The sequence below is a fragment of the Cherax quadricarinatus genome, chromosome 29 (genome assembly GCF_038502225.1).
Source record: "Cherax quadricarinatus isolate ZL_2023a chromosome 29, ASM3850222v1, whole genome shotgun sequence".
In the NCBI taxonomy this organism is placed as follows: domain Eukaryota; kingdom Metazoa; phylum Arthropoda; class Malacostraca; order Decapoda; family Parastacidae; genus Cherax; species Cherax quadricarinatus.
In genome coordinates, this window is record NC_091320.1 from 1,830,972 (window position 1) to 1,848,020 (window position 17,049).

A 17,049-nucleotide genomic window follows, 5' to 3' on the forward strand; every position below is an offset into this window, starting at 1 on the left:
ATAAATCTCATGTTGTTGAGATTATGTGAATATTTATTATATGATGTACTGAATTGTTTTTAAATAAATAAAAAAAAATCCCATGATTTAATGTCAGAAAATATTGAAATCCTTATTGGATAAAAGTTCTCGCAAAACTCCTTTGTTACACTTGCTAAAAATGTCCACTACATATTTTTTTTTTTATTTGACATCTAAGTTATGATATCAGAACATAATGAAGGAGGAACACTCCAGCTTGCCCAATGGCCCATACTAGGCCAAACCCACTAACTAGTACGCAAAGTTCCACATGACTAAGCGAGTTACCTACAAATTACTCCGGTCATTCACTTTATGATTAAGACTCCAGTAGCTTCCCCTTTGTGCTCAAATAAAGTGTATCAGTTCACTTGTTTCAGCTGTATCATTAGATACAGAAAATAACATTCCGGAATTTTAAGACCATACAGAGCTTCATAACTCTGGATAGACGTCCGCACTAATTTTAATAGAGTTCATTCCAAGTCCCACAATCATTCATTGATTCCAGATGATTTTAAAATTATAAGTAAAGCGTAGAATACTTTGCATTTAAGTCTAGAGAGCTTACATACAAAATAAGTCTAACTTTGGGCTCAATGACAATGATTCTCCTATTATTTTAATAATAATAATAATAATAATAATAATAATAATAATAATAATAATAATAATAATAATAATAATAGTAATAATCTTTATTTCTACAAGCACATGAAACAACCGATACATAGTTTACGTCATCGACAAAATATATAGAAAGATTCTGGTTATGCAGAACATTTCTTACAACTTAGGATAATATTGTCATTTGGATGCCATCGTTACGTTGATTTGCTGGGCACCGGGGCTTCAAGTCTTGTCTGGGGGCATATGCTAAATATTAAAAAAAATACATCAGCCTAGGGCCAAATGGACTAAACAGGATGATGACCACGAAGGACAAATAAACTCGCATATACAAAAATATACACTATATTATCATTAGCACTATATACACAGCATCTTACCAAAAACTCACTAGTTCACTGCTACTAATTATTTAAAGTTAGGCCATATGAAAACAGTGGTCTCCATGTCCCACCATTCTGCCGGTCTTTAGCCTGCAGGCGAAAAACATTATTATCTCTGTTTTCTCCAAATCGTAAATAGGACCCATATAAATACCAGGGCCATTACCATACCATGAGGGTACAAACAAAATCATCAAGAAACAAACTAAGGCCTAAACCTTACACAAAACACCATACACTACTTAAGCAAACTCCATGACACCTTCCAGCAACTGTTCCCTCCTCACTGCTTTACACACCTCTCACGGTCGCCTCGATACTCAAACTGTCCGTGTCTAGAACACGTTCGTATGCCATTCAATCCACGTCCACTGACACTATTTTCATGGAGGTTTTTCACCACACAATACATTAAACATTACTACAGTATTTAGGTTTCAACAATGCAGTATCCAGCATCATAACCACCCACAACACTCAGGAACCTACTTACTGCTATATGGACATCAAGTGTAAGGTGACTGACACCCAGATACCTACTTGTTGCTAGGTGAACATGGACAACAGGTGCAAGAAAACATACCCAATGTTTCTACTTGGATCAAACATGGGCCCCCCCTCCCCCCGGCGTGTGTGAGCTGAGGACGCTACCGTTTTCACTACGCTCCGGTGAATCTAGTTTCTCTTTTGTGTATCAAAATGGTGTTCAATAATTCAGCAAAGCACTGGAAATAAATTCAGTAACTTAACACCATTCTAGAATAGTGAAAATGTGTAAAACAAGAGAACTTTGAGGTAAAAATGTCACTCTCAGGCATGAAGTAGGACTGGACAACGACATCAACAAACCCTTGCACTGCTCAAACTCCACCCAGAGGGTTTGTGATGGATTAGAACAAGAACTCTCTCGGACATCAACTAACAATTTAAGAGTCCTTAAAAACATGTGTTTAAATTATCAGTGGATATGTCCTGCCCAGTAATGAGTAAATGTCATAAATTTTTTATTTTTTCTCACTTACTATGAATTAAGTTTCTTGAAGCTCAATCGTATTTTTGAAACTATTTAAATTTCGCAAAAATTGTAAATTAAGACACTTTCAATTTACTTCTGTGACTTCCTAGAACCATAAAGTTACTTAGAATATACTTGACGATGTGTGGAAGACCATAAAAAAGACAAAATGGGACCATGAGCATGAATGCGAAGACATCGAGTCCGAAGAACTGGCAGAAGTTGAGGTGTCTGGCGGAGAACTTGAGGTGTGGAGCCCCACGTGTGTTGGCTACGTGTTCCACAAGCCAGAGAGCCTCGTCCATGGGCTCTACCGGGTGATCACGGATCACCTGAGACATCCGACCAGCATTCTCCCGGTAACTGATAACAGACAATATTACAATTACGTATTGGGCTATAGATTTCAATAATATTACTTAAATAAGCGATAATATGATGAATTAGAGAATAAGTTGTCAGAAATATATATATATATATATATATATATATATATATATATATATATATATATATATATATATATATATATATATATATATATATATATATAGTGTCGAATAAATGAAGCTGGTCAATTAGCAAGAACTCATTTAAAATTAAGTCCTTTCAAAAATTTTCTCTTATACATTTAAAGATACGTTTTTTTCATTTATGTTAATGCAAAAATTAATGATTTTGTATCAAAAAAACCTTAGAAGACTTACCTAACTTTTTTTATAAGCGCAATTTAATTTAGCTATACAAGAATATATTATGAAGATTAAACGTAAATACAAGACCAACCTTATGGTTTCTTTAAGGAATAAGAAGAGAGGAAAAACATATACCCACTTATATGTACCTCTTAATATTAGTGATAAAAATGTGTAACATTTTCAATACTTATTTCCTCGCCTTTTTTTTTTCACTGGAGGCTACAAATGAAATCCTAGAATTCAGTAATGATATAGGTAAGATCAGAATCACAAGTGACATAGTCCTTAAGATTTGTAAAGGAAAGTAGTGATGAACCGAGCAAACAAATCACTACAAACGGGTATTGAACCTGAACAAATGCACAATAGCAAACTTAATACTCATTGACAAAGCAGTAGACAAGGCCTCAGCTTCAAATTACTGATAATTCAAGTTAACTTTAAATGTGGGAAATTTGATGGAATCAATGTATGCTCATGCAATTCGAAGCCATTTTCATTATTCTTATTAATATAATTTTTCACTGGCTCAAATTAAGTTATCAGTGCGTAAACAGAAGTGCGGATGAGGAGCTAGAACAGCGGTTCACAAACTGTTAGCCGAGACGTTAGAACGTCGGACTGTCAATTTGCGGACAGCGGTTCGAGCCCCTTGTTCACCCTTCTGTTTATTCATTATTATTCATATTAAGCTCCAAATCCATTTGGGTCATTCAGTGCATGACGTGGTGGAGGCTTGATCCTCCGTCTGCCGAGTGCCAGACAGACGAGCTTGCTATTGGTACTCACATAGATCGAAGCCGTTTTGAAAGATCTAACACGATTAATGAATCTAAACATGGCTTAGCATTTTTACAGGAAAGTATATGAGGCAATATATCATGTTGAAGAATAACCTGTGTATGAGAATTTCAATAAAACCTTAGATATATTCCCACATAGACTAAGAAAATAGCATCAGACGGCACAGAAAGAGCAATGATCTGAACCGAGGTACAGCACACTGATAGGCAATATCGCTCAGTTCTGATTTAATTGTTACAGAAAATTGACAAAAATTCACTGAATTTGCAATATCTGTCATGACGTAGACTTAGAGGAAAGTGGTTGAAATGTGCAAATGAAAACCGTAATAAGCAAAGGGGATGTAAATAGTGTTGGAAATATTTAACCAACGAAGCCTGGTCACAGATCGGGCAGCGGGGGCCTTGATCCCCGAAACCCTTTCCAGGTATATTCCAGGTATAAGACAGGGAACGTCAATCTTAGAATATACGGATAAGTATGTGAACAAGGCAACAGTTTATGGTATAACCTGTCTATTGTCTTGTTCACAAGACTCTCAGCTGTGAATTAAAATTTAGCAAACTTTGGGAATCTTTAAAAATAAGAGTGACAGGAAGATGAGTGATAGTGGTTAGGTGTGAGGTAAACCCGCCTAGCATGGGCCAGCAGGCCCATTTCAGTGCTCCACTATTCCCATGTTCGTACGTTCTTACCTGGGGTCGTTGAGGACCTGAACAATTGCTTGGTAAATTTCTTCCTCTGAAGGCTCCTTGGAGACGCCCCGGGCTACACCTCTCTCCTCCATTCTGACCAGCACGTCCCTCTGGTCAAGAAACACCGGCATACCCACCATGGGTACTGCATGGTACAGTGCTTCCAGTACCCCGTGCATCCCACAGTGTGTGTAGAACAGCACAGTCTTGTTGTGACCTGTGTAACAGTACACTCAACTTATTCTTACATAAAATCTTTAAGTATTAATGCTGTTGAAGGGCTCTTGTTTCAAGGAACAGGAGGCAACCGAGAATATCTCTAAGTTACTTATGAAAACAAGGTACATCACCGTTGCAGTTTTGAAACTGTAGTGTGAGAGCGCCTCTGGCAATAAAATGATGGAGTGAATGATGGTAAAAGTTTTTCTTTCTCGGGCCACCCTGCCTTGGTGGGAGACGGCCCATGTGCTAATATTATATATATATATATATATATATATATATATATATATATATATATATATATATATATATATATATATATATATATACATATATATATATATACATATATATATATATATACATATATATATATATACATATATATATATATATAAATATATATATATATATATACATATATATATATATATATATATATATATATATATAAATATATATATATATATATATATATATATATATATATATATATAAATATATATATATATATATATATATATATATATATATATATATATATATATATATATATATATATATATATATATATATATATATATATATATATATTCAACGTGACGGCCGTCTCCCACCAAGGCACGGCGGCCCGAAAGGAAAAACCAAAGTTTCTCTTTTAAATTTAGTAGTATATATAGGAAAAGGGTTACTAGTCCCTTCATCCCGACTTTTTATTCGCCTCTTACGACACGCATGGCTTACGGAGGAAGAATTCTTTTCCACTTCCTCATCGAGATAAGAACAAGAACAAGAGTTAATAAAAAAATAGAAGAAAATCCAGAGTGGTGTGTATCTATATGTTTGTACATGTATGTGTAGTTTGACCTACCTGAAATCTTGTGTGTTTATGAGACAAACAAAAGACACCAGCAATCCTACCATCATGTAAAGCAATTACAGGCTATCGTTTTACACTCACTCGGCAGGACAGTAGTACCTCCCTGGGTGGTTGCTGTCTACCAACCTACTACCACAGGACGGTAGTACCTCCCTGGGTGGTTGCTGTCTACCAACCTACTACCACAGGACGGTAGTACCTCCCTGGGTGGCTACTGTCTACCAACCTACTACCACAGGACGGTAGTACCTCCCTGGGTGGCTACTGTCTACCAACCTACTACCACAGGACGGTAGTACCTCCCTGGGTGGTTGCTGTCTACCAACCTACTACCACAGGACGGTAGTACCTCCCTGGGTGGTTGCTGTCTGCCAACCTACTACCACAGGACGGTAGTACCTCCCTGGGTGGTTGCTGTCTGCCAACCTACTACCACAGGACGGTAGTACCTCCCTGGGTGGTTGCTGTCTACCAACCTACTACCACAGGACGGTAGTACCTCCCTGGGTGGTTGCTGTCTACCAACCTACTACCACAGGACGGTAGTACCTCCCTGGGTGGTTGCTGTCTATCAACCTACTACCACAGGACGGTAGTACCTCCCTGGGTGGCTACCAACCTACTACCACAGGACGGTAGTACCTCCCTGGGTGGCTGCTGCTGTCTACCAACCTACTACCACAGGACGGTAGTACCTCCCTGGGTGGTTGCTGTCTACCAACCTACTACCACAGGACGGTAGTACCTCCCTGGGTGGCTGCTGTCTACCAACCTACTACCACAGGACGGTAGTACCTCCCTGGGTGGCTGCTGTCTACCAACCTACTACCACAGGACGGTAGTACCTCCCTGGGTGGCTGCTGTCTACCAACCTACTACCACAGGACGGTAGTACCTCCCTGGGTGGTTGCTGTCTACCAACCTACTACCACAGGACGGTAGTACCTCCCTGGGTGGTTGCTGTCTACCAACCTACTACCATAGGACGGTAGTACCTACCTGGGTGGCTGCTGTCTACCAACCTACTACCACAGGACGGTAGTACCTCCCTGGGTGGCTGCTGTCTACCAACCTACTACCACAGGACGGTAGTACCTCCCTGGGTGGCTGCTGTCTACCAACCTACTACTACCACAGGACGGTAGTACCTCCCTGGGTGGCTGCTGTCTACCAACCTACTACCACAGGACGGTAGTACCTCCCTGGGTGGTTGCTGTCTACCAACCTACTACTACAGGACGGTAATACCTCCCTGGGAGGCTGCTGTCTACCAACCTACTACGACAGGACGGTAGTACCTCCCTGGGTGGCTGCTGTCTACCAACCTACTACTACCACAGGACGGTAGTACCTCCCTGGGTGGTTGCTGTCTACCAACCTACTACCACAGGACGGTAGTACCTCGCTAGATGGCTGCTGTCTACCAACCTACTACCACAGGACGGTAGTACCTCCCTGGGAGGCTGCTGTCTGCCAACCTACTACCACAGAACGGTAGTACCTCCCTGGGTGGCTGCTGTCTATAAACCTCCTGCTACAACAGGACAGTAGTACCTCCCTATGTGGCTGCTGTCTATCAACCTACTACTACCACAGGACGGTAGTACCACCCTGGGTGGCCGCTGTCTACCAATCTACTACTCCCACAGGACGGTAGTACCTCCCTAGGTGGCTGCTGTCTACCAACCTACTACTACAACAGGACGGTAGTACCTCCCTGGGTGGCTGCTGTCTACCAACCTACTACCACAGGACGGTAGTACCTCCCTGGGTGGCTGCTGTCTACCAACCTACTACCACAGGACGGTAGAGCCTCCCTGGGTGGTTGCTGTCTTCCAACCTACTACCACAGGACGGTAGTACCTCCCAGGGTGGTTGCTGTCTTCCAACCTACTACCACAGGACGGTAGTACCTCCCTGGGTGGTTGCTGTCTTCCAACCTACTACCACAGGACGGTAGTACCTCGCTAGATGGCTGCTGTCTACCAACCTACTACTACAACAGGACGGCAGTACCTCCCTGGGTGGCTGTTGTCTACCAACCTAGTACCACAGGACGGTAGTACCTCCCTGGGTGGCTGCTGTCTACCAACCTACTACCACAGGACGGTAGTACCTCCCTGGGTGGTTGCTGTCTACCAACCTACTACCACAGGACGGTAGTACCTCCCTGGGTGGTTGCTGTCTTCCAACCTACTACCACAGGACGGTAGTACCTCCCTGGGTGGCTGCTGTCTACCAACCTACTACTACAACAGGACGGCAGTACCTCCCTGGGTGGCTGTTGTCTACCAACCTAGTACCACAGGACGGTAGTACCTCCCTGGGTGGCTGCTGTCTACTAACCTACTACCACAGGACGGTAGTACCTCCCTGGGTGGCTGCTGTCTACTAACCTACTACCACAGGACGGTAGTACCTCCCTGGGTGGCTGCTGTCTACCAACCTACTACCACAGGACGGTAGTACCTCCCTGGGTGGTTGCTGTCTACCAACCTACTACTTACAACTTAAGTGTATAAGAGACTTAAAATTCCATTATCATTTATTTTGAATGTATATGTTAACTCTAAACATAATTTTTGGTTTATTAAAGATCTCAATCTTTGAGTAGGTAATATTACTTCTGCAAGTTATATGCTGTTTGTGAGAATAACTATGTTCCGTCGACTTAACAAGTTATTATTAACAGATCTATTTCAATCCAGTAGCAGGCTAGATGCTAGAAGGGTATCAGTAGGATGACCTTCTAGTATTCTCTGGTAGATAATTATCTTACACGTATGGCACTAGTACTGTAGCAATAGATAACATCGTTATCCTTATCCTGGTCCATTACAACTCAAATTCTTTTCCTAAGTCATTAAATTTCTGAGTCAAGAACGTTCTCCTGCGAGTCCAACTTGACAATAGGAATTACATTACCCATTCTCCATCTCTCCACAGGTTAGTGCTTCACTAAGTTCCACTTCTCTCTCTTTAAATACACTTGAAAATAGTTAGAGTCCGCAGAGTTAGTTATTTTGTTTTAATACGACTATTACTTGTTGTATAACTACGTCCCTGGACACAGATTTTTGTTTAAACAAAAAAAAAAAAAAAAACGGCCGTATCCCACAGAGGCAAAGTGACCTGAAAAGGAAAACGACAGTAGACTGAGATATTGCTGAATTTATTGTCCTCGCGCCCTCTGTAATTATTAATTACTGTACTGTGATGTCATTTACGTTTATGTGAAAACCAACAGAAAATAACTTAAAACGGCAAGCGCATTTCGCTCTTATCATCAGTGCTATGACTGGAATTAATTTCTGCTGTAGTTTATCTTGTATACTTCAAAGAATCCACTTGGGATTTTTCTTGGATACACTAGCCACTTTAATTTCAGAGTTTTATTCAGCTTTTCTTATCCATTTGTTTACCTGTCTTGTAAGATGAACCTTGTTGGGCAACAACGGGAATATTTCTGTTGATTCTTAAGTAAATTCGTCTTTTCTCTCTCAGATATGGTTTAGTTCCCTGTTTAGCCGTCATTAATCGTTTATATTTGATCTAATTTCTCTCTGGGGAATATTTATACTTCGAGCACATTATATATTATTAAGAAAAATTGCCGCACACTAACTATATATAAGACTGCCGTTAAAATAATCACGAGACCGATAATCCAGTTAATGCCAGACGGTGTTATTATAAAATTAGCTTTAATTTGGAAAACGATAATCTGGGATCGTAATTGTATTATCCTTATTGGTATACTGTAGGACTTTCGCGTTGCAATCAGTACGTCATTAGCAGCTCTCATTGTTGCAGAAATGAGTAAGAGATCTCACTAGATTTGTCCAGAGGGACGCTTGCAAGCTCCTGATGTGATGATTGCAACAAGAAAGGCCTAGAGCTACCATTCAACTCCCCCTGTGGTTGTTTTGCGTCTTGTATCGCTTGTTCGCGATTCTTGCATTAACTTATATAGATTTGTAAACACTTGAGAAATAAAGAGAGAGAGAGAGAGAGAGAGAGAGAGAGCAACGACTGCGTACCCAGGACATCTTGTTGTGGAAGCCAGGTGACCACCTTAACGTTGGCAGGTGGCGCTGGGAACTCCTCCTCCAGCTTCATCAACACCTGAGACAGAGAACACAACGTCACAAAGATGCACATCCAGAAACAACTGTCCATTCATCTATCTTATGCTACCACGTTGTGTGTAGACCTGAAGGAGGTTGTGCACTGTGTCAGTGTTGATGGTTGAGCAATACTCACATGTCAGTGTTGATGGTTGTGCAATACTCACAGGTCAGTGGTTGTACAATACTCACAGGTCAGTGTTGATGGTTGTGCAATACTCACATGTCAGTGTTGATGGTTGTACAATACTCACATGTCAGTGTTGATGGTTGTGCAATACTCACAGGTCAGTGGTTGTACAATACTCACAGGTCAGTGTTGATGGTTGTGCAATACTCACATGTCAGTGTTGATGGTTGTGCAATACTCACATGTCAGTGTTGATGGTTGTGCAATACTCACATGTCAGTGTTGATGGTTGTGCAATACTTACATATCAGTGTTGATGGTTGTGCAATACTTACATATCAGTGTTGATGGTTGTGCAATACTTACAGGTCAGTGTTGATGGTTGAGCAATACTTACAGGTCAGTGTTGATGGTTGTGCAATACTTACAGGTCAGTGTTGATGGTTGTGCAATACTTACATGTCAGTGTTGATGGTTGAGCAATACTTACAGGTCAGTGTTGATGGTTGAGCAATACTTACATGTCAGTGTTGATGGTTGTGCAATACTCACATGTCAGTGTTGATGGTTGTGCAATACTCACATGTCAGTGTTGATGGTTGTGCAATACTTACATATCAGTGTTGATGGTTGTGCAATACTTACATTTCAGTGTTGATGGTTGTGCAATACTTACAGGTCAGTGTTGATGGTTGTGCAATACTTACAGGTCAGTGTTGATGGTTGAGCAATACTTACAGGTCAGTGTTGATGGTTGAGCAATACTTACAGGTCAGTGTTGATGGTTGAGCAATACTTACATGTCAGTGTTGATGGTTGTGCAATACTCACATGTCAGTGTTGATGGTTGTGCAATACTCACATGTCAGTGTTGATGGTTGTGCAATACTTACATGTCAGTGTTGATGGTTGTGCAATACTCACATGTCAGTGTTGATGGTTGTGCAATACTCACATGTCAGTGTTGATGGTTGTGCAATACTCACATGTCAGTGTTGATGGTTGTGCAATACTTACAGGTCAGTGTTGATGGTTGTGCAATACTTACAGGTCAGTGTTGATGGTTGAGCAATACTTACAGGTCAGTGTTGATGGTTGAGCAATACTTACATGTCAGTGTTGATGGTTGTGCAATACTCACATGTCAGTGTTGATGGTTGTGCAATACTCACATGTCAGTGTTGATGGTTGTGCAATACTTACATGTCAGTGTTGATGGTTGTGCAATACTCACATGTCAGTGTTGATGGTTGTGCAATACTTACAGGTCAGTGTTGATGGTTGTGCAATACTCACAGATCAGTGTTGATGGTTGTGCAATACTCACATGTCAGTGTTGATGGTTGTGCAATACTCACATGTCAGTGTTGATGGTTGTGCAATACTTACATGTCATTGTTGATGGTTGTGCAATACTCACATGTCAGTGTTGATGGTTGTGCAATACTCACAGGTCAGTGTTGATGGTTGTGCAATACTCACAGGTCAGTGTTGATGGTTGTGCAATACTCACAGGTCAGTGTTGATGGTTGAGCAATACTCACAGGTCAGTGTTGATGGTTGTGCAATACTCACAGGTCAGTGTTGATGGTTGTGCAATACTCACATGTCAGTGTTGATGGTTGAGCAATACTCACAGGTCAGTGTTGATGGTTGAGCAATACTCACAGGTCAGTGTTGATGGTTGTGCAATACTCACAGGTCAGTGTTGATGGTTGTGCAATACTCACAGGTCAGTGTTGATGGTTGAGCAATACTCACAGGTCAGTGTTGATGGTTGTGCAATACTCACAGGTCAGTGTTGATGGTTGTGCAATACTCACATGTCAGTGTTGATGGTTGAGCAATACTCACAGGTCAGTGTTGATGGTTGAGCAATACTCACAGGTCAGTGTTGATGGTTGTGCAATACTCACAGGTCAGTGTTGATGGTTGTGCAATACTCACATGTCAGTGTTGATGGTTGTGCAATACTCACATGTCAGTGTTGATGGTTGTGCAATACTTACATGTCAGTGTTGATGGTTGTGCAATACTCACATGTCAGTGTTGATGGTTGTGCAATACTTACATGTCAGTGTTGATGGTTGTGCAATACTCACAGGTCAGTGTTGATGGTTGTGCAATACTCACAGGTCAGTGTTGATGGTTGTGCAATACTCACATGTCAGTGTTGATGGTTGTGCAATACTCACATGTCAGTGTTGATGGTTGTGCAATACTTACATGTCAGTGTTGATGGTTGAGCAATACTCACATGTCAGTGTTGATGGTTGTGCAATACTCACATGTCAGTGTTGATGGTTGTGCAATACTCACAGGTCAGTGTTGATGGTCGAGCAATACTCACAGGTCAGTGTTGGTGATTTTGCACTATCATGATTATTAATATTATTAGTGATAGTAGTGACAATAATAGTAACAGTAGTAACAGTAATAATAGTAGTAGTAGTAGTAGTAGTAACAATCGTAGCAGTAGTACTAGTAGTAGTAGTAGCAGTCATAGCAGCAGCAGCAGCAGTCATAGCAGCAGCAGCAGCAGTCATAGCAGTCATAGCAGCACCAGTCATAGCAGTCATAGCAGCAGCAGCAGCAGCAGCAGCAGCAGCAGCAGGAGCAGAGTTTCGTCCCTTTTATTCCAATTTGATTTTCTAATTTGCACATTACTCTCCCATGAGGGACCATGTTTAGCGTTCTTAGCTAATGTGTGATTATGCAGTCTTCACATCCTTATCCTTCCTGTTTGACTGTTGTCGTTTGCTAACTTAATCATTCTTGACTTCTCCATTACCTTGCAGAATGTGTTTCTCAGAGGCGCTAATCCGAGGTCCACTGCCTTTCTTTTTTCTTTTTTTTTATGATAGTTGATGCATTTTCAAATTTTCCGTTTTCTGGTGGGTTTCCTTTCCGCAGTAATATACTGAAGATCGTCGTTACTGACCTACATTGTATCTCTGTCGTCTCACGCAGCATCTATAGTGAGATCATTTTCTGGTCTCATTTTTTGATTAGTTCCATTAAGTGCTTTTTTTTTGGAGCAAGTGTAGATGTGTTGCAAAAAGGCATGTAATATGCAAGAATTTAGTATGGTAATGTTGTGTTATGATGCTGTGTTGCAAGGTATTGCGATCCCTAATTAAAGAGCATCCTTAGTAATGTTTTAACAAGCGTTGATAAAGGGTGTGTAAAAATATGTTGTTTGTTGTATCAGGTGAAGTGAACACAGGGACGAGGTGAACTTTTGTACTTTAGGAAAAAATGGAATGTCTCTGCCTGTATGTTTTTATCAAATGATGACCCATTCAATGAATAAGGAAATCATTGGCGTGTCAGTGATATTTCCCCTATGATTAAGTATCTGCTGGAACACTAAGTTTCCACTCCCCCATTAAAAATAAATGACGTCTATCTCACCCGTTGGGGAAGTCTAGCGAAGGCGCCCATTAAATTGCTGATGACGTGCGCAGGAAAGACGCGAGAATTGAAAAGGAAACCCATAGTGAAGAGGATGGTCCCAGCAGAGCCAGAACCTCCCACCCACTCCTCCAGATCCTGGAAGAAGAGTGTCACGGTAGTAATATTGTGTGATATTGATGGCAGTCCTTATAGTGAACAAAACGTCAAAATAAACTAAGAGTAGACATTAAAACACGGTATAAATGGGAAAATATCTTACTTTTGGTAGTGGCTTGGTAGGCTGGATCTGTAAACCGCCCACATTGATGAAGGAGGGAGGCAGGAGTCTTGGGTAATCTAGAGCTGGGTGTGAGTTTATCAACATTCCGGACAGCTCAGCCAGCAGCGTCCCAGGTGGCGGGGAAGACGGTAAGTACTTCTTGATCTGCCACCAAGTCACTGCCTGCTGCACCTGAGGGAGTGATGGCAGAAACTGGAGGCAGTGTGACAATTGAAAAATAGCTATTGCGACTCATTATTGTACAAGTTAACATTAATGAAAAAGAAATAATTCTTCATGTTCCTTAGGATGATTTGCTGACCCGAACGAACAATTACTGACCAACACAAGTGATCACTAAACAGAATGAATGGTCACTGATATGCATAAATGGTCACTTACCAGCACGAACAGGCATTAATCTGCAAGAATGATCACTCTCCAGCACGAATGGTTATTGACCTTCAGGAATGATCACTGATCGGCATGAGTGCTCAATGAGCTGCATGAACGACCACTGACCTGCACGAATGGTCAACGCCCTACTGGAATGGCGGCCGCTGAGTTGCATAATTTATCACTAACCTGCATGACAACGTGGCTGCCCAGGGCGTACAAGTGGTTGACGAGACGCTGGTTAAAGGTCATCACGTCTGTGTAGTGGGTGAAGAGAATGGGCACTGCTGAGGGAGGACTGAAGGCTGTCGTGTACTGAGCCTCGCCCCCGGCTAAAGTGAAAGCCCAGTAACCCACTGATGGAACACCTGTGACCAATGAGGGAACACATGAAAGGAGGAAAATTGGGTATCAGGAAGAAAAGAAAAAAAAGAAGATTGGGTGCTAAGACGAAAAAGGAAATGAGAATTATGTGCTTAGAAGCGAGAAAAAGGAGGATTGTTTATCAAAGAGAAAAATAGACTGCGTGCTAAGGAAAAGAATAAAAAACGTTTGTGTGTTGAGGAGAAAAGAGAAGATGAGGTTTGCGTGCTAGGTAGATGAGTGAAAAGAATAATTGTGTGTTAAGGTGATGAAAATATAAGGAGAATTATATGTTAAAGATCAAAGATAATAGGGAATCCTGAGCAATTTCCAGCAAGTACACAAAACAGGAGAGAAAGAAGAGTGAGGACGTGAGTAACATAGCAGCCGTGTTCACATCAATATCTGCTTTACGTGTTCAGCGCAGTAAATGTGTAAATATCAGCTTAGCCAATTAACACAAAGGCAGAAAATGTTTTAACTTTGTGTCGCCTGAGAGGCTGGCTTATTAGCACCCCGTGTTCATCCTGTCAGCGGTACAGAAAAAAAAAACCAGGATTACAAAAATTACACTTTTTCTTTTTGTCAAACTCCAATGGGCAAAGTTACATCTCTCAACATATTTCAGTCATTTCGCATATTGCAATTTTTTTTTTGGACAGCTCATCTGCACCGTGCAACATGTAGTTACAATCTTAAGAGGCATAATGTTCCTGTCTTCAAATTACATGTTCATTTTCCACTATAATCTACTTTGTCCATAATTATTATCACATTTGTTTTGTGTTTCGTAAGGTGAAGTTCAGGATCTTCTCTTAATTCATGGTATAACTTAAATCTTTGAGGACAATGCGGTTGTAGAGGTCTGGGCAAAGCTCAGACCTCTACAACTGACAACACTGAACAACACTCTACAACTGACAACACTGAACAACACTCTACAACTGACGACACTGAACAACACTCTACAACTGACGACACTGAACAACACTCTACAACTGACAACACTGAACAACACTCTACAACTGACAACACTGAACAACACTCTACAACTGACGACACTGAACAACACTCTACAACTGACGACACTGAACAACACTCTACAACTGACGACACTGAACAACACTCTACAACTGACGACACTGAACAACACTCTACAACTGACAACACTGAACAACACTCTACAACTGACAACACTGAACAACACTCTACAACTGACGACACTGAACAACACTCTACAACTGACGACACTGAACAACACTCTACAACTGACGACACTGAACAACACTCTACAACTGACAACACTGAACAACACTCTACAACTGACGACACTGAACAACACTCTACAACTGACAACACTGAACAACACTCTACAACTGACAACACTGAACAACACTCTACAACTGACAACACTGAACAACACTCTACAACTGACGACACTGAACAACACTCTACAACTGACAACACTGAACAACACTCTACAACTGACGACACTGAACAACACTCTACAACTGACAACACTGAACAACACTCTACAACTGACGACACTGAACAACACTCTACAACTGACGACACTGAACAACACTCTACAACTGACGACACTGAACAACACTCTACAACTGACGACACTGAACAACACTCTACAACTGACGACACTGAACAACACTCTACAACTGACAACACTGAACAACACTCTACAACTGACAACACTGAACAACACTCTACAACTGACAACACTGAACAACACTCTACAACTGACAACACTGAACAACACTCTACAACTGACGACACTGAACAACACTCTACAACTGACGACACTGAACAACACTCTACAACTGACGACACTGAACAACACTCTACAACTGACGACACTGAACAACACTCTACAACTGACGACACTGAAGGACAGAAGATATGGAAAGGACAGGATAATGACATATAAAACACAGAGGAAGTGACAGGGTGTATAGGAACAGAATGTTTCAGAGACGGGACACAGCAACAAGAGGACACAACTGGAAGTTGAAATCTCAGATGAGTCACAGGGATGTTAGGAAGTATTTCTGCAGCCATAGATCTGTCAGGAAGTTGAACAATCTGGACAGTGATGTAGTGGAGGCAGGATCTATACATGGCTTTATAGCTTCAAGAAGAGATACGATAAAGCTCATGGAGCAGGGAGAGTGTGGACCTAGTAGCTACCAGGAGTTATGAATCGACACCTACAATCCTAAATAGGTAAGCACAAATAGCTGAATACACACACACATACACACACACACACACACACACACACACACACACACACACACACACACACACACACACTCGCATATACAGTGGAGGCAGGATCCATACATAGCCTTAAGAAAAGGTATGATTAAGTTCATGGAGCAGTTAGAAAGAAGATCTAGTAGCGACCAGTGAAGAGGCGGGGCTAAGAGCTATGACTCTACCCCTGCAATCACAATTAGGTGAGTACACACACTTGGAAAATGTCACACAACCATCAGTTGTGTCATGTTTACGTCAACCTAACCATTTGTGACCCGACTGCCTCTTGATACACCTACAGAGTCTTTCATGGTACATCCATTCTCATACCCATCACAGCCATATACTTTACAAACTGAAGATAAGTCACTGTGAGTGATAGTCAACGAATAAACAGAAATGGACTTATGTGAGAATAGACGTATTACGAAAGCTTCCGGGTGTCTGGGAAGAGACGCTGAAGTCACAGATGCTGCTGCTGGTGCAGACATGTCACAGGTGATGCTGCTGGTGCAGACATGTCACAGGTGATGCTGCTGGTGCAGATATATCACAGGTGATGCTGCTGGTGCATACATGTCACAGGTGATGCTGCTGGTGCAGACATGTCACAGGTGATCCTGCTGGTGCAGACATGTCACAGGTGATGCTGCTGGTGCAGACATGTCACAGGTGATGCTGCTGGTGCAGACATGTCACAGGTGATGCTGCTGGTGCAGACATGTCACAGGTGAT

General features: G+C 41.4%; 1 protein-coding gene across 1 annotated transcript in view; it reads right to left on the bottom strand.

The window, feature by feature from the left end:
* Positions 1–54: 54 nt before the first annotated feature.
* LOC128690655 (UDP-glucuronosyltransferase 2A3-like) overlaps positions 55–17,049 on the bottom strand; it is a 56,716-nt gene continuing 39,721 nt past the window's right edge. The window contains exons 5-10 of the mRNA XM_053779393.2: positions 13,867–14,045; positions 13,282–13,473; positions 13,020–13,157; positions 9,389–9,473; positions 4,247–4,463; positions 55–2,412 (exon numbers count right to left, since the gene is read on the bottom strand). Coding sequence (XP_053635368.1) covers positions 2,124–2,412; positions 4,247–4,463; positions 9,389–9,473; positions 13,020–13,157; positions 13,282–13,473; positions 13,867–14,045 — 1,100 coding nt within the window. The 3' untranslated portion in view covers positions 55–2,123. The remainder of the gene's footprint in view (positions 2,413–4,246; positions 4,464–9,388; positions 9,474–13,019; positions 13,158–13,281; positions 13,474–13,866; positions 14,046–17,049) is intronic.